General features: G+C 50.8%; 12 protein-coding genes across 12 annotated transcripts; 6 read left to right on the top strand and 6 right to left on the bottom strand. All coding sequences in view use genetic code 12, as the record gives it.

The window, feature by feature from the left end:
• Positions 1-3,270, top strand: DIURU_000277 (uncharacterized protein; the record flags this gene model as incomplete). Its single annotated transcript, XM_034155457.1, has 2 exons — positions 1-1,012; positions 1,238-3,270. The coding sequence occupies 2 exons, from the start codon at positions 1-3 to the stop codon at positions 3,268-3,270; spliced, it is 3,045 nt and encodes a 1,014-aa protein (XP_034014933.1).
• Positions 3,271-3,445: 175 nt separating this feature from the next.
• Positions 3,446-4,327, top strand: MMS21 (SUMO ligase; the record flags this gene model as incomplete). The annotated part of the gene is made up of 1 exon (XM_034155446.1): positions 3,446-4,327. One exon carries the CDS (start codon positions 3,446-3,448, stop codon positions 4,325-4,327), a length of 882 nt encoding a protein of 293 aa, XP_034014932.1.
• Positions 4,328-4,916: 589 nt separating this feature from the next.
• Positions 4,917-6,116, top strand: DIURU_000275 (uncharacterized protein; the record flags this gene model as incomplete). Its single annotated transcript, XM_034155435.1, has 1 exon — positions 4,917-6,116. One exon carries the CDS (start codon positions 4,917-4,919, stop codon positions 6,114-6,116), a length of 1,200 nt encoding a protein of 399 aa, XP_034014931.1.
• A 2,331-nt stretch (positions 6,117-8,447) lies between these two features.
• DIURU_000274 (uncharacterized protein) lies at positions 8,448-9,092 on the bottom strand (the record flags this gene model as incomplete). Its single annotated transcript, XM_034155424.1, has 1 exon — positions 8,448-9,092. The coding sequence occupies one exon, from the start codon at positions 9,090-9,092 to the stop codon at positions 8,448-8,450; it is 645 nt and encodes a 214-aa protein (XP_034014930.1).
• A 290-nt stretch (positions 9,093-9,382) lies between these two features.
• Positions 9,383-14,467, bottom strand: PLD1 (phospholipase D; the record flags this gene model as incomplete). The annotated part of the gene is made up of 1 exon (XM_034155413.1): positions 9,383-14,467. The coding sequence occupies one exon, from the start codon at positions 14,465-14,467 to the stop codon at positions 9,383-9,385; it is 5,085 nt and encodes a 1,694-aa protein (XP_034014929.1).
• A 1,045-nt stretch (positions 14,468-15,512) lies between these two features.
• DIURU_000272 (uncharacterized protein) lies at positions 15,513-15,902 on the bottom strand (the record flags this gene model as incomplete). The annotated part of the gene is made up of 1 exon (XM_034155402.1): positions 15,513-15,902. The coding sequence occupies one exon, from the start codon at positions 15,900-15,902 to the stop codon at positions 15,513-15,515; it is 390 nt and encodes a 129-aa protein (XP_034014928.1).
• A 589-nt stretch (positions 15,903-16,491) lies between these two features.
• DIURU_000271 (uncharacterized protein) lies at positions 16,492-17,496 on the top strand (the record flags this gene model as incomplete). Its single annotated transcript, XM_034155391.1, has 1 exon — positions 16,492-17,496. The coding sequence occupies one exon, from the start codon at positions 16,492-16,494 to the stop codon at positions 17,494-17,496; it is 1,005 nt and encodes a 334-aa protein (XP_034014927.1).
• A 107-nt stretch (positions 17,497-17,603) lies between these two features.
• Positions 17,604-18,170, bottom strand: GAR1 (H/ACA snoRNP pseudouridylase subunit; the record flags this gene model as incomplete). The annotated part of the gene is made up of 1 exon (XM_034155380.1): positions 17,604-18,170. One exon carries the CDS (start codon positions 18,168-18,170, stop codon positions 17,604-17,606), a length of 567 nt encoding a protein of 188 aa, XP_034014926.1.
• Positions 18,171-18,867: 697 nt separating this feature from the next.
• CTA3 (Cta3p) lies at positions 18,868-22,857 on the top strand (the record flags this gene model as incomplete). Its single annotated transcript, XM_034155368.1, has 1 exon — positions 18,868-22,857. One exon carries the CDS (start codon positions 18,868-18,870, stop codon positions 22,855-22,857), a length of 3,990 nt encoding a protein of 1,329 aa, XP_034014925.1.
• A 356-nt stretch (positions 22,858-23,213) lies between these two features.
• RPS12 (40S ribosomal protein eS12) lies at positions 23,214-23,639 on the top strand (the record flags this gene model as incomplete). The annotated part of the gene is made up of 1 exon (XM_034155357.1): positions 23,214-23,639. One exon carries the CDS (start codon positions 23,214-23,216, stop codon positions 23,637-23,639), a length of 426 nt encoding a protein of 141 aa, XP_034014924.1.
• A 161-nt stretch (positions 23,640-23,800) lies between these two features.
• On the bottom strand, positions 23,801-25,495 carry GAD1 (glutamate decarboxylase; the record flags this gene model as incomplete). The annotated part of the gene is made up of 1 exon (XM_034155346.1): positions 23,801-25,495. The coding sequence occupies one exon, from the start codon at positions 25,493-25,495 to the stop codon at positions 23,801-23,803; it is 1,695 nt and encodes a 564-aa protein (XP_034014923.1).
• Positions 25,496-26,062: 567 nt separating this feature from the next.
• On the bottom strand, positions 26,063-26,524 carry EGD1 (Egd1p; the record flags this gene model as incomplete). The annotated part of the gene is made up of 1 exon (XM_034155335.1): positions 26,063-26,524. One exon carries the CDS (start codon positions 26,522-26,524, stop codon positions 26,063-26,065), a length of 462 nt encoding a protein of 153 aa, XP_034014922.1.
• Positions 26,525-27,180: the final 656 nt, after the last annotated feature.

Here is a 27,180-nt window from a genome sequence, read left to right as displayed (position 1 = left end):
ATGTCGCTTAGCGTGAAGCCGTCACCAACTGTTTCGCCGGCTGTTCAACTCAAACTGAAGGATAACGCTGAAAATGTCAGCACCCTCGGAGGTTTTATTGCTGGTGGTATGGCCGCCTGTGGGGCTGTTACATTTACCAATCCGATTGAGTTGATCAAGACTCGAATGCAACTTCAAGGGGAGCTTGTCAAAAAGGGTGCTGAGGGGGCAAGAACTTATAAAAACCCACTCCAGGCTCTTGTTGTGATCTACAAAAATGAGGGTTTAAAGGGTCTACAACAAGGGTTGTTTTGCGGCTACTATTATCAAATCTGTCTCAATGGTTGTCGCATAGGGTTGTACGAACCTCTGAGATACTACTTAACGAAGTTGTTTCTTCCCGAACAAATCAAGGATGACGTTCCTATTCCCCAAAATGTTCCTGTCAACGTGGCTGCTGGGTTTGTATCAGGTGCCGCGGGTGCTGTGTTGGCTTCCCCATTCTTTTTGATCAAAACACGCATGCAGTCTTATAATAAAGCTGCTGCGTCTTCAGGTAACCTGGCCGTTGGTCAACAAACATACTACAAGAATGCATGGGATGGTATTCGTTCGATTTACCGCACGGAAGGTTTTCGTGGTCTTTATAGAGGCGTTGATGCTGCTGTTCTTCGTACGGGTGCGGGTTCCATGGCACAATTGCCGATCTATAACTATACGAAACGCTTCTTGCTTAACAAAAACTTGATCACGGAGGAAAACAAGGTTCCGCTTCATTTTGTATCGTCACTGATGGCTGGCCTCGGTGTTGCTGTAGTGATGAACCCATGGGATGTGATTTTGACGCGGGTGTACAATCAGAAGGGTAACTTGTATAAAGGACCGATTGATTGCTTCGCCAAAACTGTGAGAAGTGAAGGTGTTATGGCGTTGTACAAGGGCTTCTGGGCTCAATTATTCCGGATTTGGCCCCATACCATCTTGACCTTGATGTTCATGGAACAACTGATGAAGTTCATGGTGCATGTAGAAAGTAAGTTTGGACGCTTGTCTTGATTATAGAAATTTTATAGATGTATATATTTGGTGTTAAAGGATAACAAAATCGCAGCGTCGCTGAATTACACTGTCTCTTACTGTGGTCTTTGTATGCCTGTTTATTTGCGATTTGACGTCCCTTGTTACATAATGTTTTTTCCTGTATGTAAGTCGCGATCACACCCTACTTTTTTCTCAGTATAGTGGCGAACACTACCAGATCAGTGTCTACCTGAGAATACAAGCCTTTATCGAGTGTGTGCTTTGTTTCATATAGTGCCTTACATGCGGGACTCCAACTTCCGGGCAGTCGCCACCAACAAGGCTTCGTTGACGATCACACTGAGCATGTATGATCGTCGAGCACTCGATGTCCCCAGTGACAAACCCCTCGTGAACCTGTTGAACTATTTGACGTACCTTGTGTCATCTTCACCCAAAGTGCGGGAAACTTTGGCTAATGATGGCGGTATCGAGCGGCTCATTGAAATTTTACATGAGTGCCACAATTCGACGTTCAATTCTGAGGATACAATTTTCAACGCAGACAAGAAAGTATTAGTTGGATGGAAGTGGACGCTTGCTTTTCAATGTTTGGTGCTTGTTGGAACTAGGGGTACTGAGAAAATCCGTCAAAAGGTTGTGCTGGCAGGGATTTTGCCCATAATCGCCACGGTGCTCGACAATTATTTGTCACTCAATGAGCAACTTTGGAAGCATAATCCAGCGGCAACTCCCACTCTTCCTCCAGGATCAAGCATAGAATCAAACTCAAGGCCGGTGGTGCCAAGTGAATTCTCACTAGCGAACCTCGAGCTACCGATGAACTTGGCACCTGCTGCTGCGGCGGCAGCAGCTGAACCATCAGTGATGCCATGTTCGAAGACATTCGATTTGTGCGGCGACTTTGGTCTGCGTCTCACTTGTGACGATTACGATAGCTTGTCAGTGAAGCAATTGCTCAAGCTTATTGGCTTGAACGATACGAGTTACACAAGTGACATCCGTCGAAGGTATCTTATCGCAATAATCTTGAAGAAGCTCCATGAAAGCAAAGAAGCTGATCCTTTGGATATTGATGCTATACCCCACCATGAATACAGCATGGATGTTCATCTTCAATTTTTGTGTGATTTATATTTGGAAACTGCTGGACAGTCTACTTCGGTTCTGCCTGAGCATGGACCAGGACTGATACCTCGAAATAATAATCATGTCGCAGCATCCAAAATGGCGGTTCGGAACTTCACTGAAACAGGCGTTATTATACCACAAGACGACGATATCATTTGGTCATTGCAATTACTTGCATACATTAGCAAATACCCCTATCTCAAGGAAGCGCTTCAAAATACCCACTTGATAATTGAAATGAGCATACGTGATAAGCATTTCAAACACTATTTAGAAAACCAGAGGAAGTTGACGATGAAGAAGACATTAGAGCTTCAATTACGCCCGCCCATCCCTTCAAAGCTGCAAAACTTGCGGACGCAAAGATTTGAGCAACAATGCTCCGATGCGTCGGTACCAATGGATGAGGAGTTGGAACTATCCGTATTGGAAGATCTGGAATCGGAATTTGAGCTGGACTCTCTGGCGGTGCCGCCACCGGTTCCAGTAGTTGAAGCAACACCTCGCAGCCTTCAGTTTCTGGGACTCCTGCAATTGTACGACTCAATTGCGAAAGCAGAACTGATTGAAAATGACTTAGAGCGGCAATTTGCTTTATGTCAAGTCACGCAGAAAATTGACGAGACTGTTGCTTCAGAAACAATTCGACTTAAGTCAACGATAACGAAGAAACGGCAGGAAACCAAGGATTATTTGAATGATAGATGGAATTATGAAACTTATCAAGGATTTGACGTTGATGATCTTGAAGATCAGGACGAGCTGTTGATGGAGTACAAACGAGTAAATTTGTTTCCCCTCGTTGAGCGATTCACGTTTCTTCCCGGCACTGACATGTATTATTGGGCCGGGGTCATCATGCGAAATCTGTGTCGTCGAAACGAAGCACGCGGTGGGGTTCGCCAGTGTGGAAATTTGGAATGTGGTCAATGGGAAAAATTTCCACGGGAATTTTCCAAATGCCGCAGGTGCAAGCGAACCAAGTATTGCTCAAGGGACTGTCAAATCAAAGCTTGGAATTGCCACCGGAACTGGTGTATCCCTTCAACCTCTAGCAGTGGCAGTACCTCTACGGATCCTAATGCTTCTGGTGCTGCTCATTCCGCAGATAACTCTTAATATCCGGCATATTAATATACCATTACCTAGAAGAAATGGTTTCCCTTTCACCTCGTAGTCTTATTTACTTTCATGTGGAGTAAAATTCAAGGTAATTGCCCAACCTCAGAATACTTGTTGTTTTAGATTCATACACACGCGAAATGCGCGCACACGTCCCTAATTTTACAAAGCGATGTCAAGAGGGGCGACTGGTTCGCCAGACTTCACCACGACTGATGCTGTCATTCCCGATGCTATTCCGTCTTATACTCCACTCAATCGATATATTCTCCGTGAGTTCGAATCAACTACGCAAGTACCATTGCGGGACGACGGAATCAAAGATGCCGTCCGGTCGCAATTGAATGGGGGTCTACAAGATTTGTTTGCGTACGTTGAATGCTTCTATGAGAACGATTTGAAGAAAGTCGACACAGAGTTGACAGATACGTACTTGGAGATGGCTATTCAAGCATTGAAGGCTCAATTCGACTTGGACATGATGTCAAATGCCGTCGCCAAAGCTCGCGAACAGTTAAAGTCTGATATCAATGAAAACCCTGAGTTGATGTTGGAAACACTCGAGTATTTTGAGAGTGTCGACAAACAAGGTGTATTTAAAACTGTGAAGCAGCGATACCTCGAGGCGATGGCGACGAAGGACACCGATTTCGTTGAGTACCTTGAATCAAACCCCTACTACGAAATGTACCGAAACGCAGCCCAGATAATCATGGATCCCTATCTGGTGATTGCAAATGAAGATAATGATGACGATGTTGGCATTAGTGGTGGTAAAATATCATTGACAGATCCTATATCGATGACCAAGCTCGAAGATCCACAACGGCTGAGAAAATGTGGTCATACCTTCAATCTGGATTACATAAAAAGAAATGTTGGAAGTCGTGGTATTGATTGCCCCATCCCAGGGTGTCTGTATCAGTTAACTAAAGATGATTTTGTGCCTGATATTTCAATGAGACTACGGATAAAAGTAGCAAACGAGAAAGAGAAGCAGGGGAAGAGAAAACCAGTTGATTCTGTTAGAACTCGCGAACTGACCCCAGCTTAGTTAACCTGATACATTGAAGGCTGACGATGTCCCATTGAATTGACTCTACCCGATGCAGTACCGATTTCCCTTGTAGTGTGAATCAGCGGCAAGCGCGACGAAATGAAGAAAAACACGTGAGAAGACATTGGATTACTCTTGAAGTTCTTTGCCGCCACGCTAGCTGCATTGTTTCCACTCGACTCGATTCTCGCAACACACCAAGTCGCGTCGTCAGATGAATGGTGCGTCGAGTTACGATGCGCGCGCGTACCCTTGTTTTCCACGAAAACAGCCGTCGTCAGGATCAAAGCCACGTCCATACAACATCGACAAATTACGTGAACGATCTAATGGGTGTTATATCGTGTGTGTAACTGTTGGTAATGGTTTGCAAGCGAGGTTGATCTTCACGATTTATTTTGTGAAATAATTGGTTTTCGCCAATGAGCCTAGATTGTTCTCAGTTGTTGAACCTCTCCTCGGTTAACTTGACGACAAATATTATGAAGGTGCCTACTTGACGAGGTATATGCCGCCTCTGGAAAATTGCAACCCCTTTCTTCTATTTAATCCTTGCCGATCCTTGTAATTTTCACATACACAAACTATGTTGGCTTCGAACACTCTTGTTGCGTTGGCTTTGGCGTTGGCTTCGGCTTCCGCCTCCATCAATATCAAAGTTGATGCTCACATTGGAAACTTCCGCGGACGTGGAGGTGGCAAAGACAAGAAGAAGCATGACCATGACGATCGCCCTCCCAAAGATTGTGACTCCACCTCGAGTTCCTCCGAGAAACCTTTCTCGAGCTCGAGTACATCGGCTGAGGAGTGCGGTTCTTCCTCGTACGACGGGCAATGGTCGACTTCTTCAGAAACGGAGACCCCTTCGCTGCTGACTGAGGAGACTTCTTCCGCTTCCTGTGAGAGCGAGTCTGTGGCTGAGGAGACCTCTTCTGCTCCCTGTGAAAGCGAGTCTGTGGCTGCCAGCTCTCAGGTTGGCGGTACTTCTTCCACCCCCTGTGAAAGCGAGTCGGTGGCTGAGGAGACCTCTTCTACTCCCTGTGAAAGCGAGTCTGTGGCTGCCAGCTCTCAGGTTGGCGGTACTTCTTCCGCTCCCTGTGAGAGCGAGTCTGTGGCTGAGGAGACCTCTTCTACTCCCTGTGAAAGCGAGTCTGTGGCTGAGGAGACCTCTTCTACTCCCTGTGAAAGCGAGTCTGTGGCTGCCAGCTCTCAGGTTGGCGGTACTTCTTCCACCCCCTGTGAAAGCGAGTCTGTGGCTGAGGAGACCTCTTCTACTCCCTGTGAGAGGGAGTCTGTGGCTGCCAGCTCTCAGGCTGAGGAAACCTTTGCCACTCCTTGTGAGATGGATCTGGTGACTGAAGGATCATCTGCCACTCCTTGTGAGAATGAATTGGCGACTGCGACAATTCCTACTCCTTGTGACAAGGAAACATTGGCTGACGCCTCAATTTATGGAAATTTATCGACTTCTTTCGTTGAGGAAACTACTCGTCGTGTTGAAGAAACCTCTCTGCTCTGTGTTAAAGAGACCTATGCTTCTTCTTGCGAAGAGTCGTCTTCGCCCGGTGCCGAAGAATTGTCCACACCTTGTGAAGAGGAGACAACTGCGCAAAACATGACGATCACCTTGTCAACTATCAAGACTGAAGGATCGTTGTTGCCAACGCAATTGTTGCCTATCGGGTCTGAAGCAACTCAATCTCTTCTTGAGGTTGCAAATGACTGCGCGGAAGTGGAAATCTCGAAAGCCGCCTTGGTCTTGATCATGTTAATGGTAACCTGGTAGTAATCTCATGTCTTCAGGTTGGCATCTGAAAGATATGGTTGATTTTTTTGAGTATAATTGAGTAATTGAATATGATGACAACCTTTAAACGTGATACGCATGTAAGCATCTGCCATACTGGATTAATCAATATATCTACTAATGATCGACTGCGACGAGAAATAATTATCAAGTCTTTGGTGTGTTCTACTTTGATAGCAACTTATGATTTATGAATGCCACTTAACTAGCCCTTACCGGTGCAAGACTTTTTATATTATAGCACTCTTGACTACACCGATGTTGTCTACAAGAAGATCAATAAATCGTTGAATGCTATATTGAATCTCTTCATTCCACGAACACTTATATAACTACCTTTTTCTCTGTGGTACCATTGCATCAGTAGAGAAAATCCCCTTCGTAGGCCTCAGACTGGAATTAAAAAGACAAACATTGCGTCGGCCAGAGTTTTTTGGAAGGTTTCCGTATTCGTTATACTTTGTTTTCAATTGTTCCACAAATCATGATGCATCGGATAAATAATGGTAGGCCTTGTATAGCTACCTTGGGGGCTATAAAACCTCTGGCGCAAAATCTATATTTTCTATCATACTACATGTACCAAGTTTCACTTAGAAAATTTCAAATTCTTTGGTAGTATAACGGTTAGTATTTCCGCTTGTCACGCGGGAGATCGGGGTTCGATTCCCCGCCAAAGAGTATTTTTATGATCCCCCGAGGATGATGACCCGACTTTATGAATATAAGCGGTTTACGTTTTTTAAATATAATGCAAATAATAAATATATAACTAAGTAATGTTTGCTCACCAGCAATTCAACTTGTAGAGCGCATCGTTCGATTGTAACTAACAAGCGTCTGATGAGTTAAAAGCACAACAGAAAGTCATGATCACTTAGGTCGCCACCACTGGTCATATCCTCTCCGTTCACTTTAAGAATGCAGTTTTCTCGCCTGAAGCTTTCGAAGCTATTGAAGCATGACCGACAGGATATAAAATCGATTGCCTGCAATCTCGGTGGCTGTCCAAGTCGGTCGTAGGAAAGATCCTCAAACGAGCAATTCCGGAATATGAGTTGTCGCAACAGCTGTACTGATATAAAGATAGGACTGCGAGACCTCAATATTTCCATGTCAACAAGTTCGACTGATTCCATTTGCGGAGGGAGGAATAGTGAACATGTCAATTCCCAGTCGTACGTTAATATCAATTGCTTGACATGTATGAGATGGCTGAACATATCTTCGTGTAATGAATCCCACGATCTAAGTTCCAAATCAAGATATGAGATTGCCTTCGGCAAAGCGCCATCAATAAAATTAGTCTTCACCAGAAGATTTCGACACTCAGGCATGTCAGTATCAACTAATTTGAAGCAATTAATCTCCACTGTGAATGCATTAATGGTGCATTCTCGTATCTCTTTCCCGGTGATACTGACCTTCTGCGCGTTGATTGTCTCGCCTATCAAAGTAGGGTGGTTGATCACTAATGATGACAACCGTCCGCAGGAGCTGCGTAAAAGAGCACACTTGCTCAAACAAAGTGTGGGCTCCTTCAACTGAGTGTTCTGAAGGAATGAAACAGCCATATTGTCACCACTATTCTTAACAACCGAGTCAGACCCACCAGTCTCCAGTCCCAATACACCGACACTATTTTGATCAGTAGAGCATTCGAGTTTGGTCGCTTGAAGCCGTAAAACAGTTTCGGGAGCTCTTAACGCCAATATTTGAAGGAAGGGACGATACCGGATATCGTCCAAGAATAGCGTGGCCAAAGACAAACGGGACTCCTCATCGAGGAATATCAATAGGTTTCGGAAAACTGAATTTGGCAAACCCACGAAACCTTTAGTAGCACATGACGAAAGTTGTTCAGATGATAGTAAGGGCGGAGATTTCACCTTCGAAAAGGGGAGAATGCTGATCTGGTGGTTTATTTCCAAGCCACATGATTTTCGTCGTTTCATAGAATCGAACACTTTATGGGGACATAATGTGGGAGTTGCCTCTCTTTTGTCGCTTAATATATCTCAACGTTGCCATCGCGGAGTTGCGTCTGGATGATGATGAATCGTGCGTCAATATTTATCGCAAGCCCACTATGAGCTTCGATGCATGATATTTTCCATAGTCGCAGCAAGATCCCGGCAAATTGCAAATTTGGGCCCGAAATTCAAAATTGTCCGAAACGCAGTATGACCCTCGAGTGAAAAAATGGTGTGACAATTAAAGACTATGTCGTGCTATTTGAATGACTTCCACTGTCTGCTTACATGAGCAGACACAAATCATGTGACGAATGTGACTTATTATGTAGTTACGTTACACCAAGCGGCCGTAGTTGGGATCTAATTCCCATCCCATTTGTCTGGCGACGGTGAACACGCCGTTCTTCGTCTTGGTGATGAGGACCTTGGCGAGACCTTGCGTTTGTTTCTTTGCTTGAGGGTTGTCGTTGTGGTGGGGGATGAGGTTTTCGTGGGCACTCAAACTTACAAAGAGAGCGAACGGAATCAACCACACCAACAACCCGAAAAATGAGCACACTTCGAGGAAACTGGGCACGTGAGGCGGCTCGTAGTCGGGCTTGAGACGCTCGTCGAGCGACGGGATCCGCGGGTTGTGGAAGTAGTTGAACCAGAAGAAGTGGTTGAGCACAACCAATGCGCACAGTCCCAAGAAGATTGGCGACGTAAGCTCAACGTAGGGGAACCGGTTGAGATTCTGGAGGTAAACGAAATATGAAACGATGCTGAATAATGACAACCAGAAGGGAAAGCGGTCGATGATCACCAACGCCACGAATATCCCCATGATCGCGTAAATCATCTTGCGCAATATGCGTTTGGTGGGCTCAGTGTGTTCTTCCACAATCTCCAGGACGTAGTAGAGCCCCAGCGCAATGGCTAGCACGAGAAACACAAAGCCGATCACGGCTCCAATGTAGGATATAAGCTCTAGAAGCATGGCCGTCTATGTGGTGGTCTCCGAATTTCTCCGCGGTGCGAACGAGACGTGTTCGCAGATATCGCGTCTTCACCCGTCATCATGGGTTTAATCTAAAAGTACACCCCTTGAACGTTCACAAGAAAACCCAGGAAAAATTCTTGCAGTGCTTCCGCCGGAGTTGCAGAAAGTTAAAGTTAGGTGTGGTATATAGAAGGTCAAAGAAGGTGGTAGATCCATATCATGCATGGCTATTCTCTGTGGATGATCACTACAGTAGAGTTCTATGGGACGAAGTTATGCATTAACAATTAATCATAGATTTCAATGGGAGGTACCCGGTCCAAAGACTGGTACCAGTTGTCGGCATCGAGTTCCTTCAGTAACCATTCCGACAGGAAGTGGACCAAGTGGCCCTGGATCTCCGTGAGGAGACGTTCCGCCGAGTCACGCTCAAACACCCGGTTGCCGTGTAATTGGCGGCGGATGCGCCGCTTCCGCTTGCGCTTGCTCTTCACCGGCACTGGGTGCGGTGCCACCGTCAGGTCGGTGCGATGGGTGATGGTTTCGTCCAGCTCTTCCTCTTCGTTGATGACGTCAGGGTGAGGTTGTGATCTCAGGGCAAGACCGGGTCCGAGCACTCCGCCGCCGTCATGCTTGAACGAGATGAGCAGGTTTTTACGGTCGAATCCCGGGCGGTATTGGGGACCGCTGTCGTCGTCCTCCAGATCCAGAGTGACCTCGCCCATCACGTTCTTTTTCACTCGGTACTTGGCTTCTTGTTCCTGCGAGATCATGAACGCCTTGTTCAACTTGCTGTGATCCTTGTACTCAACCCAGGTACTCACCTGGTCGTCAGGCTGACAATGGAACACCAAGCGGAAAAGCTCGGTGTTGCGGCGAGCCATGTCGCTCCACATGTCCTCGTAAAACTCATCGCAAATGGGGTCGTCAAATGCGTAGGGGTCAACCCACCGCGAGAAGTTATCGATGGTGTAGTCATTAACTTGGTCGATAAGGTCACGGGCTTCGCCTTCGGTCAATTTGACGATGGGTACCTGGTCTTGCAGAACTCTTTCCTTTTCCATCGACTTGTCCTTTTCTTCAACCACGGAACCATTGACGGTATCAACTTCAGCCACCCCGACCTCCGCCGGTTCCGGCAGAGCACTCTTGCTGTTGTTGGATCCACCAGGAATGTGCACCGTCGCGGGTAAACCAGCGGCCAACCGTCTCTTGGCTTCTTTATCCTCATCTTCCTTCACCTTAGCTGCCACTCTCTGGAGGTACAGAATCCGCTTAAGGAGTTGCCAACGCTCAACATTGCGTTCGTAGATGATTTGCGCCAGTTCAGCGTCCATCGGGTCAACCATATCGGCATCGTCAGCCTCCAAGAAGTCTTGGACGGTGGTGAGATCAGGCAAAAATTGTTTAGTGGGATTCTCAAGCATTTGCTTATGGGCAATCTCCCGCAACAACTTCCCTGCGTAAAGGCGAGCCCGCTTGGCTAACTTCAGGCGGTACTTATCGAGACCTTCACCCATCACATCCTTCTTCTTGTCCGGATTGTTTTGCACTCGCAGATCGTACAGATGTTTCTTCTTATCGCGGATACCCTTGTTGGCTTCGTGTGAACCCGTGCGGTTATTGAACGATACCGTGAGAGGAATTGGGGTGGGCAATTCATCATAGTCAAACACTCCCTCGTCGAGATTATCTGGCATCTTCGCCTGATCGTGGCGGTGATGGTGCTGCTGGTAGTGGTGCCATCTTGGCGTACCTTCAGGCATCTGCAAGATGTCACGCAGCGCAAGCTCAACCGCAGCCAGCATTCTGGTGTATTTGCGGTCGGGGTACAGACCAGTGGCGGCGGCCATGCCTTCGCTGGTTCCAGCGAATTCTTCGAACTTCTGGAAACGACGCTCCACCAAGTCCAAGATATCCACTGACACCCCCAAGTGCTCACGCATAAGTCTCAAACGCAACGTGTGAGGGAACTTGCCCACTTTGTACGGTTGTCCATTCATCGTGGTGTCAACGGTATCGGTATCTCTCACCACCGCACACACTTCGGAGTCACGCAACCCTCTCATCAGCCGCTCGTTGATGTTGGCCAGCCCGATGATGGCGGCACGGTCATCCACCACCATCGTCTTGGCGTGAATGTACAATTGCTCGGTGACCAAGTTGCGGTCGGGACCAATACGCCCCCATTTCCGCAACGAGAAGAACTGTATGTAGTCATCGGGATCGATGCCCACTTTACGCAACTTGGCAAATATCAGCAGCGTCCCCCGCAGAATCAGGTAGAATTGGCATTGCATGATCACACGAACCAGCAGCCCTTCCGTCTCGTCGATCTCGGCGGGGAAACCCGGCATGAGCGGGATCACGATAATCGCCTTCCACTTTTTGCCTTCACGGTGAGCCCGAATAATCCGCTCGACGAGAGCATCACCAAGACGGTTCTTGATGATCGTGCCCTGAATCTCACACAGGGTAATGAAGAACTGGTTTTCTATGTAGACAAAGTGCTCCAGAGTCTCAATGAGCTTGAGGTAAGCATTTTGAATCAGCTGCTCGTGCTTCTTAAGCCCAAGCGACCATTGGCCCAGCAGTCGTACAAGTTGCACTTCGCAAGTGCCCAGGAGCCCCAACCGGCGTACTTCATCGTCCAGTAACGGCGGCGGCGGCGTAAGCAACGGGGTGAGTCTCAGCGGTCGCTTTTGCCGCAAAAGGTAGTTCCACCGCTGGACAAAGTGACGACCAAGGTCACGCGCCGGTTGCCCCGCCGTCATCATGTGGACATCGTGCCACGGCATCCGCGGCACCTTGTTCCGGTCGTACATGTCTTCATAGGGCTTGTCAAGCTCAATGAAGTCCATCACTCTAGGGTTGGAGTAGTCCTTACCCGGGAAGATCTGGAAGTGAGTGAAGTCTTCGGGGTTGCGAGCTTCAGGGTCAAGCAGTTCAAAGTTGATCTTGGAGTCATCGGTAAGCACGTGGTCTGCAGTGTCGAAACGCCCGTAACAGAGATCGATACCACCAACAAAGGCGATGGTGGAGTCAATGATACACAACTTTTCGTGGTGAGCCCAGAAGTAGGTACCCAGGAGAAACTGGTTCGGCAGCCGGAGCACGTGGATGTTGTCCTCATTCATACTCATCAACGAGTGCTTCGTCCACAACGAATCGGTGGCGACGGTGGTACCCACGTTACGGTAAATGACGACGAAAATCTTCACCCCTTGTTGCGCCTTACGCTGCAACACCCGGTCTAAACGCCACTGCTGGTTACCGTTAGCGGGACGTCTCAAGTATAATTCAGGCAGAAGCCACCAGTCGTGGATGAAGATGGTATCTTTAGCCATCTCCAACGCCAGCAGCACCGCCCAGAAGTGATCACGCCCGTCGACAAACCACTTGGCAAAGCAGTTATGGCGGATCGGGGCAAACAGTCCAAACCGATGCGGCTCAGAGTAGATGGTCAGGTTCTTCATGTCGTTCAACAGCTTCACCCACAGGTACATCTCCTTCTCCTTAACGTGGAACACCAACTTACGTTCGCCATTTTCAAGAGTGATCTTGTGGGTGAACGGATTGAGGCTATGGGCTCGCAGCGGGTCTTCGGGCTCGTCCATGTCAATGCAGCGGTCGTCGTTGCGAGCAAGTTCGATTTCGTCGACGGTGCCGTCGTAGTCGATCTTAAACAGCGAGTCGACGAGAAACACGTCGAGGGGGATGGTGGAGTTGATGTTCAGCACGTACATCACGTAGGAGTTGCGCACGAGCATCCACTTGTCCTTACGCCGGTCGTAGATGCCGTATAATTCCTTGGGCTTGAAATGGCCCACACGCCACCCTTGTGATCGGGCAGTGCCGCCCATGTACGCCACCCCTTGTTTACCCATGTACCCTGATTCGTAGCCGAGCAAACACAGAATCGGCAGGATTTCTAAAAAGTAGAAGAGCTTATTCAGCTCGGGACGGAAACTGACGACCTTGATCACCTCCAGCAAGTATTCCCACACCTTGATGATGTATTGGTTATTCTGGCGGTCCCGCTCAAGCAAGCGCAGCGGCGCCAGCGCCGCCAGCTGTCGACTGATCACCGTCAGCAACCGGTGCACCGCCAGCCGCAACAGGTGGCCCAGGTGCAGCGTTAACATCAGGGTATTGTCATGAGCAGCAGCAGCGTTGTCATCGGCTTCTTCAATCTCGCGGGGACGGTTACGCCATTGAGGCGGGTAGGGCACTGTCGGTAATCGCGTCCGTTGTTCGATGTTGTGGTGGCTTGAGTTCCACTTTTGGCCATGCCATTTTTGTTTAATCTTCAAATTGGCGTGAAGTCTGATCAAATCGGACGCCAGACGATCAACGGCCCACTTAATCCGATCGGGACCAACCCCGTATTCGAGACTAAGGCGGAAGCGACGGTTGGCTTTGCGAGGGTCGCCGGTGATATCGGTCACCGTCACCCCTAATAACGTAAGCAAAAGCGGCGATCTAGAAATACCATAATCGTCTTCAAGCAAAAGCAGTGCCAATAAGTTCACCGCCGGCCCCGCCGCCAACAACGTGTTAGTGACGTTTTGAGCGCGGAGAACGGTTTCCATATCGTTTTGAATCTGTCCCTGACTTTTGCGGCGCTGTTGGGGTCCGTACCCCGGCCGTCGCCGAGCGAATTTGGTGAACCGGTGGCGAAACAGCCGAGGGTTATTAGGGTCGTCGGCGACAGTAGGTACCTTCAGTTGACTCTTGAGTCTGGGAGAGATCCACAGCGGGTTGCGCTTAGCCTTAGGAGTCTGCGGGGCATCACCACTAGCAGTGCCATTAGCCTCCACTGGTTGGGCTGGGGACGGCGGAATATCGACGTATTCGCCTTCATCAGGAGCTACACCCCCGATTGAAGGGCGGCGGACACCAGCATCTCCGTTTACGAGCTCTTGCTCCGGTAATGGGCCCAGCGGTTGTAATGGTGCCAAATGGTCCCGCGGACCAGGAGGGACGTCTACCATTGGCTCATCTTCGTCCGAGGGTGCATCGTCGTACTTGTCATCGTGGTGGCGCTGGAAGTGGTGCTCGTGGTGGTGACGTTCGGGGTGGTTAGGGTCGGGATGGTGATGGCGTTCGTGTTCTTCAAAGTACTCCCGTGCCCTGCTTTCAAGGTCCAGCGACCAGCTGTGGCGGTGTTCCAACGGGTCGTGACGGCGCCAGTCGCCAAACCCCATGGGGTTACCGATTTCGGGGGGTTCTTCGCCTCGCACCTGTTCGTACCACTCGTCGGGCAGAGGCAGCCGTTGGGGCCCCGGCAGCGTTACCGACTCCAACGTGTGGAGGATTTCGTCAGCAGAGCGCTCCCGCAACGGGGAGCCCAGGTCTGGCTGTAACGGCATTGGCAATGGCAACTAACGAGGCGGTGGGAGGAGCGGCAACGATAATTCTGTGAACGCTGATGTTTATGCACCGAACAAGAATTGCACACGTGACTATTTGCGCGTGACACAATAAACAGTGTACTCCGAACGCACTGCACCGGAACCCGGCAACGAACGGAACACGGGTAGGCGCCGAACTGGGGTCACAAAACGGTAAATGTCACCGTAAACGTGGCCAATCTTTGCTATTGTTAAACACTACCCTACAACGTGGTGGTAACCGAGAAGATTTGTCGAGAGAAACAGCCGAGAACTTCCGATGTTTTGGTGGGTTGGTAGCGGTAAGCGTGGTGGGGGGGGCTTAGAGGCAGGCGCAGCAATTGTCCTATTCCAAAAATGCGAGTCTAGCCTTACGTGGGCACTACCGCGGCCAGCCGGGCGGCGTGCGCAGAAACGAGCAAGGTAATATACATCGGAGATGACACCAGATCACAATGACAACAGACAATGGGGAGTTGTACCTCGTGATGCGGATTCTACTGTCTGAATGATCATGTCATGAGGGTATAACTGAAAAACCTAGATCGTAGCAGATAATTTATATGGTGATTTCGAGGCTCGCAAATATGCCTAGCCCGAAGATGGCGACATGTATGCTTGATACTTGGAGTTGTCAAGTCGTCGACCAAGGTCATCTGAGTCGTCAATGACACCAACCCCGCAAATTTGAGTGAATCAAACTTTTTATAATTTGAATCGTACACTCTATTATGTTATTAAGATCTACTTTGCCACATTTGACGACTTTTCTACTTGATCTTTCGTTAATCGCACTAAATTTCCCGAGAAGTCGAACGCGCCACATGGAATGAAAAACTATTGTGAGTTCGAGTATTGCAAATATTTAGAAATTTCACCAAAATATTTAGTTTACTTATTTTCTGGATTGAATTCACTGACGAATGATGAATTGAGTCCAAATCACTTTAACTTACATCGCATAGTTACAAACTCCAACTTCATCTATTTCCTTCTGAAACCAAATATGAAAAATTGACACCAATTACTCTCTGGAGAGGACCTCGGTGTCGAGTCTGACTTTGTGGCCCAACCACAACGCGTGGTCGGTGTGGTCCTTAAATTCCCCAAGCTCCAGGTGAGGGTGGATCAATACCAGTAACTTGCCGTGGTTCATTTGGAACCAAGGGACCACCTTCACAAACGACTCCGGCAGGTGGAAGTCAAGCTCCCACATGTTAATTGGGTGGGGGCCAATGGTCTTGTCCCAGAACTTGTACACTTTGATGTCGCCAGCGTCGACCTCGGACTTGAACTCGCGCAAGAACTTTTCGCGGAGATCGAAGGCGGCGTTGCGTTCGGTCTCGCTGTTGTTGTTCCAGTAGGTGTGGACGTCGTAGCTCTTGATGCCACCGTAGAAGGGAGACGAAGGCATGGTGTTAACTGTAGTAGCTGTTGCTGTTAGGCGAGATCGTAGTCGCCGTCGCACTGTCTTATACGACGCTGATTAATAAGCCGCACCCCCTCGCTGCAGGCTAAACCCGTTAAACTCCCAGCAACGTTCGCATATATATCGCCGGCGTCAAACACCCGCTGAGGATTAATAAGCCCTTGGACCACCTCTGACATCACTGCCGCGGTCAAAGTGCACACCAATACCGTCGCTACACGCACGACGTTAACGGGGAGACGCCACAACCAGTAGAACTCGGCGGTAAGCACACCGAACGTGACAAAGTGCACTGCCTTATCGTGAGGCAAATGGATCAGAGCAAAGCCGAGGTACGCCGCCACCACAAGCGACACCACGAACACTATGGTTAGTCATTATGGACTAAGATATCTGGTCAGTTTGTTGGAAGCTTACCTGCAAGTACGGGGAGCCGGATCTGGGGGATCGTCATCATCATCATCATCTTCTTATGGCGCCAGCCTCTTTTTTTCTCTCTGAGTCTTGTGCGAGATACGTTGGTGCGGCTTTCCTGAAGACTCACTAAGAAAAGTGGTGATAATAACCTAAAGATATGAGGGCTAGTCTTCGATGTTGGAATTACAGACGATTTATTCAAGGACCCAAGCGACCGCGACCGACTGGTGTTGCTTTCGATGCGTCAGCAGTAGCCACGCTGCCAGTGATCACTGCTGATCGGCTTACCGAGCATTTTGCCAAAGATGAGTTCACTATCCCTTCAGATAAACTTGTGACGAAATCTCAAACATGGTGGAAACGAGCTGCCCAGGAGATCGAGTGGACTCTAGCTGACTATGACGAGATTCCCGATGTGAAAGTGGCTCGTTTGGAGCAAGAGCGCGAGCTGCGCCTAAAGCAATGGCAACCGGGTGACCCTCCAGTGAGACAAAAGAGATCGACTTACGGCCATAGTCCTAAATGGCTTAAACCGCTACCAGAGGTAGTGATGCTTGGCCACACCAATGCCGGGAAACTGCTGATATTAAATGCTTTACTCCCTAGTAAACCGTTAGCTCGCGTTGCTAAGCGCCCAGGGTATACTAAGACTGTTAATTGCTATAATATTGGTAACCAGCTCCGAGTGCTTGATTCCCCGGGCTACGGCGAGTACGGCGAAGAGAAACAGGGGCAAATGGTGTTGGAGTACCTTGAGAGACGCCAGCAGTGTCGCAAGGCCTATGTGTTAATTGACGCCAAGGAAGGGGTGCTTGAACTTGATTACGATATCCTCGACCATGTCGCTGGTCTTGGCGTGCTGGTGGACGTGGTGTTTACCAAAGTGGACGAAGTAATCTATCGCCACTATTGGCGCCAGGCGAAGGCGATGAAAGGACGCCATTTCCTCAAACGTGACCTTCATCAGATGGTTAAAGATATCAATATTCAAATCATCGCCCACTTCCAACGCCTATTAACCGAGGGAGGCATCGGAGATACCAATTACCCGGTGAATTTGATATTCACCAACTCACAAACGAATAGCTACGTGCGCCGAGAAGGCGGCATCGCGGCGCTCCGCGCCGATATCTTCCGCGCCTGCGGTCTCGATACCCGCTAACTATTACCACTACCGAGAAGTCTTTAACCTTGTATATATTCGTGGATACGTTACTAATTTACATTCGTCCTGGATCTGTGTGTTTTTTCTGTGTCAAAATTGGCCAGCTAGTATCTGCCGCCACGGCCGCCACGACCCCCGCCGCGAGAGAAGCCACCACGACCACCACCTCTCAGGAAGCCGCCACGGCCACCGCCTCTGGGGGCACCGCCACGGCCGCCGCCTCTCAGGAAGCCACCACGCATGCCGCCACGGCCAGCGCCGCCACGGCCGCCACCGGCGCCGCCGCGAGCACCCTTCTTCTTCGGGGGCTTGGGACCCACTTGCTTGGGCTTGGGCAAGAATCTCTCCAACGGCAACAACTTGTCCGGGGCGATGAAGAACTTGTCGCCCTGCTTGAACGACTCGGCCTTGACGCCTTCCGAGGGCTTGATGGTGAAGAACACCTCGTTCAAGGGCCCGAGGATCTCGTCGACCTTACCCACTTGGGTCTTGTTTTCAAGGTAGATGGGGGCGTTGAAGTAAGGGATCTTGACGTTGATCAGGCGACAGACGATGTCGCCTTCGCAAGCGTGCATGAACGCCCCCATTTCGAGCACCTGGTTGGGGGGACCGACGGGGGCAAACGATCTGCCGCCACGCCCTCCTCTAAAGCCGCCTCTGCCTCTGTTCATGGTGGTTCAGTGTGCGGTGTGGGATACAGAAGATGCTCATCGCTTGAAAAAAGTGAAAAGTGCGCCCGCGCCCAGTGCGACGATCGAGAGAGGAGGGAGCACAGTGTGCAATGAATTAAGGAGTGAGAGAGTAAATGAATTATAGGAAAGTTTTTTAGGTCTTCTTGAATTATTGTGCCAAACAGATTAATTTACAATTGACGTTGTTTACACTATTGTCGTATAATTGATAGATAGAGTTTGATCATTAATTAGTGGTATTACCATTAGTACTACTACTCCCTCTCTTTACGCTAACGGCTCAATTCTTTAATTTAATGAGAGTCGCTTGTACCAGCAACCTGAAGATTATCTCCGCGCCGACACATTATGGGCGCACATTTAAGGCGCGTATTATTGACGGCTCCAGCCATCTCCGGCATCCGCGGCGACCATAACCCCTCTAGATCACCGAAATACCCCAAGCGAATACGCCCACTCCAGGGGACAAACCTAGGGTAAAATTAGCACCAACTGGTAAATATCATTTCTACAATGTAGATTCAATGTTCAATTTATGAGTAATCAGCTCACAACTCACTAATTTCCCTTTCCCTGCTGTGTTTGTTATCGGTCACACCGTCGTGTCGTTATCACTTTTTGCGATCGGCTAGCAAATCAGCACGACACACCCGCCCAAGCGCACCCGCAAGCCACAATGAACTCGTCGGCGACCGTGTCCCAATTCCAGGTGGGGCTCACCCCTGATGAGAAAAAGCTCTACTCCCAGTTGTTCAAGCAATTGGACCCGGAAAACACCGGGATCATCACTGGCGACAAGGCCCGCACCACCTTCGAGAAGTCGGGTCTCCTGCCACCGATCCTCGGCGAGATCTGGCAGATGGCCGACCCCAAGAACTTGGGCTTCCTCACCCAGTTCGGCTTCTGCTTGGCCATGCGCTTGATCGGCTACACCCAGCACGGCAAGCACCCGCTGGCGGCGTTGGCGCAACAGCCGGGGCCCTTGCCCAAGTTCGCCGATTTGCTGTTTACTTCGGCGCCTAGCGGCGGCGCCATGGTGGCGCAACTGACCAACGGGCTGTTCATGGGCACTCAGCCACTGGCGTTGATCCCGCAGAACACCGCTACCGGCCAGTTTAAGCCCCAGGAACCTTTGGGCGCAGTGCCGCCTCAGGACGTGGCTAAGTTCACCCAACTATTCACCAAAACTGTCGGCACCCCTCAAGGTTACTTGGACGGCGCCCAGGCCCGCGATATCTTCATCAAGGCGAAGTTGCCCACGGCGACGTTGGGCCAGATCTGGAACCTCGTCGACCGCACCAACTTGGGCAAATTGAACTTGTACGGGTTTGTCATTGCCATGTACCTCATCCAGCAGTTATTAAGTGGTCAAATTAAGCAGTTGCCGCCGTTTTTGCCCGAAAGCTTGTGGCAGCTGGTGGGCGACCCTGGCGCCAGCCGCGTGGTGTCGCAGGCGCTGGTGGCGCTGAACAACACCACCTTGGTCCACGGCCAACCTCAGAGCTCGCCGCAAGCGCCCCGCCAGCCGTCGCAGGCGTCGACCATCGGCTCCTCCGCCACCGCTGTTGAGGACTGGGTGGCCACCCCTCACCAGGTACAACAATTCAACCAGATCTTTACCAATTTGGACAAGAATAAGTCCGGTCAGTTACTGCTGGACCAAGTGGTGCTGTACTTGGTTGGCTCAAAGTTGCCCCAGCAGGAATTGGCTGCCATCTGGGATCTTGCTGACATCCAAAACACCGGCGTTTTCTCGCGGCTTGAGTTTAGTTTGGCGGTGTTCTTGGTGCAAAAGAGCCTCAACGGCGAAAAGTTGCCGAATATCGTCCCCGAATCGTTGCTCAAGTCGTTAACCACTTACCAGAACCAAGTGCAACACACGGCGCCGCCGATGCAACTGCCCCCTGCCGCCCCCGCTGGCGGTGCCGCTGCTGCTCCCGCTGGACCTTCCACGTCGACGCTGCCGCCTCCCTTAAACAAACCCAAGACGGCGATGGACGATCTTGTCGACATTTTCGCTCTGCCCTCTAATAGTCGCCAGGCCTCAGTGGCCCCCGACCCCGCTGACTTGACCCACAGTCTGACCGACATGCCTCGCGTCCGCAACAACTTGACGGGCTCGTTCAAGCCGACGTCGTCGTTTGGCCAGCAATTGATGGGAGACCAGGGCGACTCTCTGGGTGCCGGTGCCACTGCCGGTGCCGCCGCCGCTGGTGCCGCCGCTGGTGCTCTCGGCGCCGCGGCCTTATCCCACTCGCACTCAGCGGTGTCGCCTCAATCGTCGGCGCCGCAATCGCCGCTGAAGCTGGCTAACTATGACGCGTTGCGCAGCATCCCCCCTCCTCGTGCCTCCACTGGCGGCGAGCGGGTGCTGTCGCCGTTATCCCAGCCTCCTTCGCAAACCCAATTGGCTCCTACTAACACCGACTTGTACGCCGATGCCGACCTGAAGGAGTTGTCGCAAGCCACCACTGACGTTGCCAATTACCAGAACCAGATCAAGCTGTTGGCAACGCAAACTACCGCTCTCCACGACAAGCGGGCTCGCCAACAAGAAGAGCTTGCTCGTGTGCAACAGGCTAAGCGCGAGATCGAAGCGAAGCTCGGCAAGTTGCGCCTGCTGTACCAGCAGGAAGTGAAGCAGTCGGAAGAGCTTGAGACGGCGTTGGCTAAGGAACGCGAAGAGAAGGAAGCGTTGCGACTGGAAGCGCTGATTGCCGAAGCCAAGCACCACGCCCTCCAACAAGAGGTGGCGGCGAAGCAAGCCGAACTTGAAAAGTTGAAGCAGGAAAACAAGAGCCACACCGACAAGATGGCCGCCACCAACGCCGAAATCACCCAGTTGGAGCGTGACTTGGAGCTGCACACCCTGAGCCACACTCAACTCACCAACCAGGCTAACGTCAAGAAGAGCCAATTGCAAGTGGTGTTGGTGAAGGTGCAAGAATTGCGCCTGAAAATTGCCACCATCCAACAGGAACACGGCGACTTGCAAAAGAGCATCACTGACAGCGAGCAACAGCACGCTCAGCTCGAACGGGAAATGGCGGAATTGCACCAAAAGGGGCAGACGCTCACTTCGAGCCACCAGGATTTGCAAACGAAGCATCAACAAGTCAAGGCTCGTTATGCTCAGACGCAAACCTCGTACAACGAGTTGCAACAGCTGCACCGGCAATTGCAAGACCAGCACGCCCAATTGCAGCAGCAACACGCGCAATGGCAGCAGAAGGCCACCGAGGCCGACTCCCAGTTGGCGCAATTGCAACAGGACCACACGTACACCCAACAGCAAATTGCTACTCAGCGCCAGGCGTCGTCGGGTAGCGGCGCCGCGGTCGGTGTAGCTGCTGGCGTTGCCGTTGGTGCCGCCGCTGGCTTGGCCGCTCGTGGCCTTTCTCGCGAGTCTAATGACACCATCGAGCAGCAACCGCACCGCCTGGAGCCGCTGGTGGGCCACGGGTCGCTGGTGGCTACTGACTACAAGCACGACAACCAGGACACCCCCGTGACCCTGCCGCTGGGCTCTGAGCTCGGCTACGGCCAGGGCAACGCTGGCGTCATCGGCGGCATGGTGGGCATGCCCGGTGTCCCCATCGGCGTCCAGCGCACTGATCTGCTCACGCTGCTGGTGCAGAACAACGCCCCCCTCTCCGTTAGAGACGACAACTTGGACGATATCAACGACCGTGATGTCGCCGCTCACGCTGACTCAGAACAAGTGAGACTGGGCGGCATCGCCGTCAAGCTGGACGAGGCGCTGGAGAAGCCGACGCTGCTGGGAGGCGAGCTGTTTGAGTTTGTGTCGCAGGAAGACGCAAAGAGCCTGCCTGGCGTCGAGCCCCAGACGTCCGCTTCTGCTGTTGCTGGTGGTTCCCGCGGTTTGGCCGAGGAAGAGTTCCCTCCCATCCGTGAATTGGAGATTGACGAACTGGACTCTGACGACGACGACGACGGCCGTGGTGACCAGTTTGACGACGCCCGCTCGTCGTTGCCGCTGGCGCTGCGCAAGGTGCTGGCTGCTGGGGTGGCCTCGCCGCCGGCGGTCATGGACGACTTTGACTCTAACTTCGAGAACTTAACCGTGGCCACGCCCGAAGTGAAGGAAAAGGACATGTTCGATGACTTTGACAACCTTGAGAATGCCGACGAAGGTGCTGGCGACGAGGAGTTCCCTCAAAACGATTTCTCGTTCTCGAACGAGTTTACTGAACAATACGGCGGTGGTCGCCCTCAATCCACCGCCCAAGACAAGGACGAGTGGGAACAGATCTTTGCCGGTTTTGGTAACGCCCAACCCGGTGCTGCTGGTGTTGCTGGTGCTGCTGCCGGTGCTGCTGCCGGTGGTGTTGGTGTTGCTCGTGGTGCTATTGGCAGCGACGGTCTTCCTGTGGACGCTCCGGCGTACTCGGAGTCGCCTCACATGGCGGCCCCGGCGCAATTAGGCGGGCAACTCCCCGACCTGGGTCCCATCCCTCAACACCACACTCCCAGCGGCGCCAACCAGGGCCAACGGAAGGCTGCGGAAGCGCTTTCGCTGGAAAAGGAAGCGGCGGTGGAAGAGCTTGTGGGCATGGGCTTTGACCACGACACTTCGCTCCAGGCGTTGAAGCAACTGAACTGGGACTTGGCTGAGGCTACTAACTACTTGTTGGACAACGCATAATTCTTGCTGAATGTATTCTTTACTTTTTTGTATGATTTAATTTAACACTGTTGTAGATTGCCTAACTAGGGGTGTAGAGCTAGGGTGGCGAACCCTAGTTCACGTGACCTTAGAGTTCATGGAGGCGAAAGTCACTAAATTTACCAATTAATAGGACAGTGAAGGGCGTATATAGACACGAGTAATAATAAAGAATGCTATAATACACACAGTTGTACCAGTGGGTGGTGGTTGCTTAGTTTTCCAGCTTCTCTTTGAATCGGCTTCCTGCACACACCGCGATGGTGCACCTTTAAAAATTTTCAGCAGCGCAATGCGAAAACCACTTGGACGAAGTTTCATACTGACAAGCCACCATGTCTGACACCGAAGTTATCGAAGAAGTTCCCCAACAAGAAACCCAAGACCAATCTGTGTCGATCGAAGACTGCCTCAAGGTTGTCTTGAGAACCTCGTTGGTCCACGACGGTTTGGCCAGAGGTTTGAGAGAAGCCTCGAAGGCTCTCTCGAAGAGAGAAGCTCAACTCTGTGTGTTGTGCGACTCGGTCACCGAAGACTCGATCATCAAGTTGGTCGAAGCCTTGTGCAACGAACCCGAACAAAAGATCCCCTTGATCAAGGTTTCGGACGCCAAGTTGTTGGGTGAATGGGCCGGTCTCTGCCAATTGGACAGAGAAGGTAACGCCAGAAAGGTCGTCGGTGCCTCGTGCGTCGTCGTCAAGAACTGGGGTGCCGACTCCGAAGAAAGAAACGTGTTGTTGGAACACTTCTCGCAACAATAAGCGTGTGGGACCTAATAGAGTTTTAAATCAATATACACCGTAATCTTTCCTACCATTGTAAAATTCATCAGATGTGTCGTTTAATTTTTGATTTACGTAACAAACATGGCGAGGGAGAACCGTGTGATGTATAGAGTACGATCACGGGTTTAATCACGGGTTTAACAGGGACCACGGAAAGTGCGCCCGTCCTTGCCGGCCAACCTCTTGGTGGTCTTTTCCTGTTCGAGCTTCAAGTTGTCGAGCCCGCCCGTGGTGATCAGCATCAACATGTCGCGGATCAACGCCGAGATCTCGTGGGAGTCCTTGGCGCCTTCCTCCTTGTTGGCGATCTTACGCACCTCCTTACACGCTTGCATGAGGGTCTTGGTGATCTCGATGATGTCTTCGATCAACTTCTCCAACAACGACATCAGCATCGAGATACGCACCACCACCCGCAACACCTTGGTGTCGCCTTCGTCAGGGGGCAAGTGGTAGTTGGGGACGATGATCCCCTTGTTACGGAGCATGGTCGACACCAATTCCTGGGGGATTTCGGGGTATTCTTCCTGGAACTCGTCGGAGAAGGTGAACGCGACCACGGGGAGACCGGGCTTAAAGTGTTCGTTGACGTTGTTGGGGTTGTGGGTCTTCTTGTCGGTGTAGTAAATCTTCTTGCTTTGGTCGGTGATCTTCTTGTTGATCACCGACAAGCACTTGTAGTAGCCCGAGGCCTCGAGACAGTCGGACAAGAGTCTGGCATTGGAGAGACACCCGTCGAACACCACCTGGTACCCTTCGAACCCGAGGTGCAAGAAGTTGTAGTATTGCATGATCACTTGGAAACCAGGGCGAGAGAAGTTAAGCCCGAAACTCTCTTCGGTACCACCCAAGTAGTCCAACGAGAATCTAAGCGACTCGGGCAACCGTTCTCTACTTCTCCAGATCACCCACCCCAAACCGACGGTGGTGAGCCCGTACTTGTGACCACTGGTGTTGATGGAAACGACTCTGGGCACACGGAAGTCCCATTCGATCGAGGGGAAACAGAAGGGAGCGACAAACCCACCCGAGGCGCCGTCAACGTGGATGGGGATGTCATACCCCTTTTCCTTTTGCACTTCGTCGAGCAAGTCGTTAATGTACTTGACGGGTTCGAACGCCCCGGTGAAAGTCAGCCCCATGATCACAAACACACCAATGGTGTTTTCATCGATGTTTTCTTTGATCTTGGTGGTGTCAATGACATGGTTGGTGTTCAGCGAGATGGGGATCAACCGGTTCTCGACGTCAAAGTAGTTGGCGAACTTCTCCAACGCCACTTGGGCACACAGCGCCATCAAGATGTTGGGTCTAAAGTAGTCCTTACCTTCAGCCTTGCGCTTCGCTTGCCAGGTTCTCTTCATAGCAAGCCCGGCCAACATGATGGCTTCAGAAGAACCGGTGGTGGCAGTGCCGATGGCGGTGTTGATCAAGTCGCCGTTCTCGTTGCGCTTGCTGGGAGCGTGCCACAAGTTACCGAGCATGGCGACACAGCGGTCCTGGATCTCAATCAAGGCGGGGTACTCGTCGTTGTCACTCAAGTTCTTGGTGAAATTGTCCAAAAGCAACTTCTCCATCGTTTCCGACAGACTGGTGTTGACGAACGACGCCAAATTCAAGGTGGGGGTGCCGTCCAAGGTCAATTCCTCCTCGATGGTGCGGTAGACCAACTTGGAGTTGGCCGGTCTTTCGGGGATCTCGTAGCGGGGCACCAACACGTTCGAGTCGTACTCGAAGTAGAACTCCTCTTCCTTCGAGGTGCGGTACTGCTGGTTCTTCTTCAAGAATTGGGTGATGAAAGTGTCGGCATTGACGTGTTTAGACAACGGCATCGTTAACGGCGGTTAGAGGGGGTTTGTCTGATGGGGGTTTATGCCCGATTTTAGTTTGCTTTTATAGTAGCAATTGCTCTGCATACAGCCCGCTTATCGCCCATTATGCTGGTATGTCTCACGGGCGTTACGGAGTTATGTGACCGGAGTTTATTTTGACAGCTGGAGATCGAACCACAAAGGCCGGTGTCTCTGTTCCCCTATTGAGGGGATTTCGTCGTCGCTGCAAGCAATGATGTCAACCGCCTCCCCCACATGGCTCGCTAGCACCCGGTGCGGACGGGTGTCCCCCACGGAGAAACACTGCCTAGCCGGCAATGTCCGCCGACAGTTTCATGAGACAATATGCATCGGCGGTCCCAGGACACGACATCGACGCCCCGTACCCGTGGGCATCCGGGCCGGTAGCCTCATGGCCGAATAAGCCACCACCTCGCAGATTCCGCGCCGACACCGATGGTCCCGACCATTTCGGTCGATAAAGATCTCGGAGAAGGAAATTAGCACCAGGCGGAATTAGCGGTCATGATTTTGAAGATACCGTTCGTCGTTTACTATTATATCTATCTACTCAACGTCGTCAAACTTCTGGTCGGTCAAGTCGGGGATTTCTTCGTCGCCGCCTTGAGGCATCGAGGCGGCCAATTCCTCAGGGGTCTTGCCGGCCTGGATCTGTTCGGCCAACTTTCTCAAGATTTCGAGGTTTTCGGCGCCCAATTGAGGCAAGATTTGCGGGATCAATTGGGTGACGTCCTTTTCTTGAGGGTAGCCGGTGAAGGCGAAAGTGTTCGAGGCAGCAGCGCCGGTGACACCGACTCTGGGGAAGTGCAACACCTTGCCGTCTTCTCTGAAGAAGTTGGCTTCTTCGATGTTGTCGATCTTGGTGGCCTTGATCTTTTGCAAGGCTTCGAACAACTTGGTGTCGTCACCGTCGGTCTTGATGGCCTTCTTGGCCTTGACACGGGAGCCACCCACCTTCTTGGGGGCGGACTTTTGCAACTTGGCGAGCTTTTCGGGGTCAACAACCATGTTCTATTCAATGGAGAGGATTTTTCATTTTGGGGATGAAAAAATTGTCGACGGCGAGCCCAGGGTCACGTGACAATTTGCACTGAGGGTTGAACCTAATAGCAAACCATCAAACGACTAAAACCTAGAGGTAGAGGTAGATTAAATTAATAGCATCTTATTATCCTTTATCTACTCTTCAAAAGTGTTTGTCTGTTTGGTCAGTTGATCAACTTACACTAATTTGATACCGTCAACACTTCCCCGCAATCCACCACTTTCTCTTTACACCGATCTTCACCGACACGGTAAGCATATACGAAACTCAAGCAAGCAAGTATGACAATGTACATGTCTCAGGATGTGTGCTTTGTGTTGACTCGATAATCTTCCGCAATAGTGACATGTTATAAAATTTTGTCAATTAAGCAAAATGGAAAAATTTTGGAAACTAATCATCTATAATCAAAATAAAATTACCGTTATTGGGTGTAAAACACAATATATATGCTAAAATGACACGTTTTGACCTCTAGAAGTTGAATTCGAGCCGGAAAAAACCCGCAAATTGCACTTACACTCCCCTGACAATACAAACAGGCCAATTTATTAAACCTGTTGTATTAAGTTGGGTGAAAGTCGTGTACTACTCGAAATAGCCAAACGTAAAAAGGGCG

Source organism: Diutina rugosa (genome assembly GCF_008704595.1).
Source record: "Diutina rugosa strain CBS 613 chromosome Unknown scaffold86_size30761, whole genome shotgun sequence".
Lineage (NCBI taxonomy): Eukaryota > Fungi > Ascomycota > Pichiomycetes > Serinales > Debaryomycetaceae > Diutina > Diutina rugosa.
The sequence above is the reverse complement of the archived record's forward strand: the minus strand, read 5'-3'. Positions and strand labels throughout refer to the sequence as shown.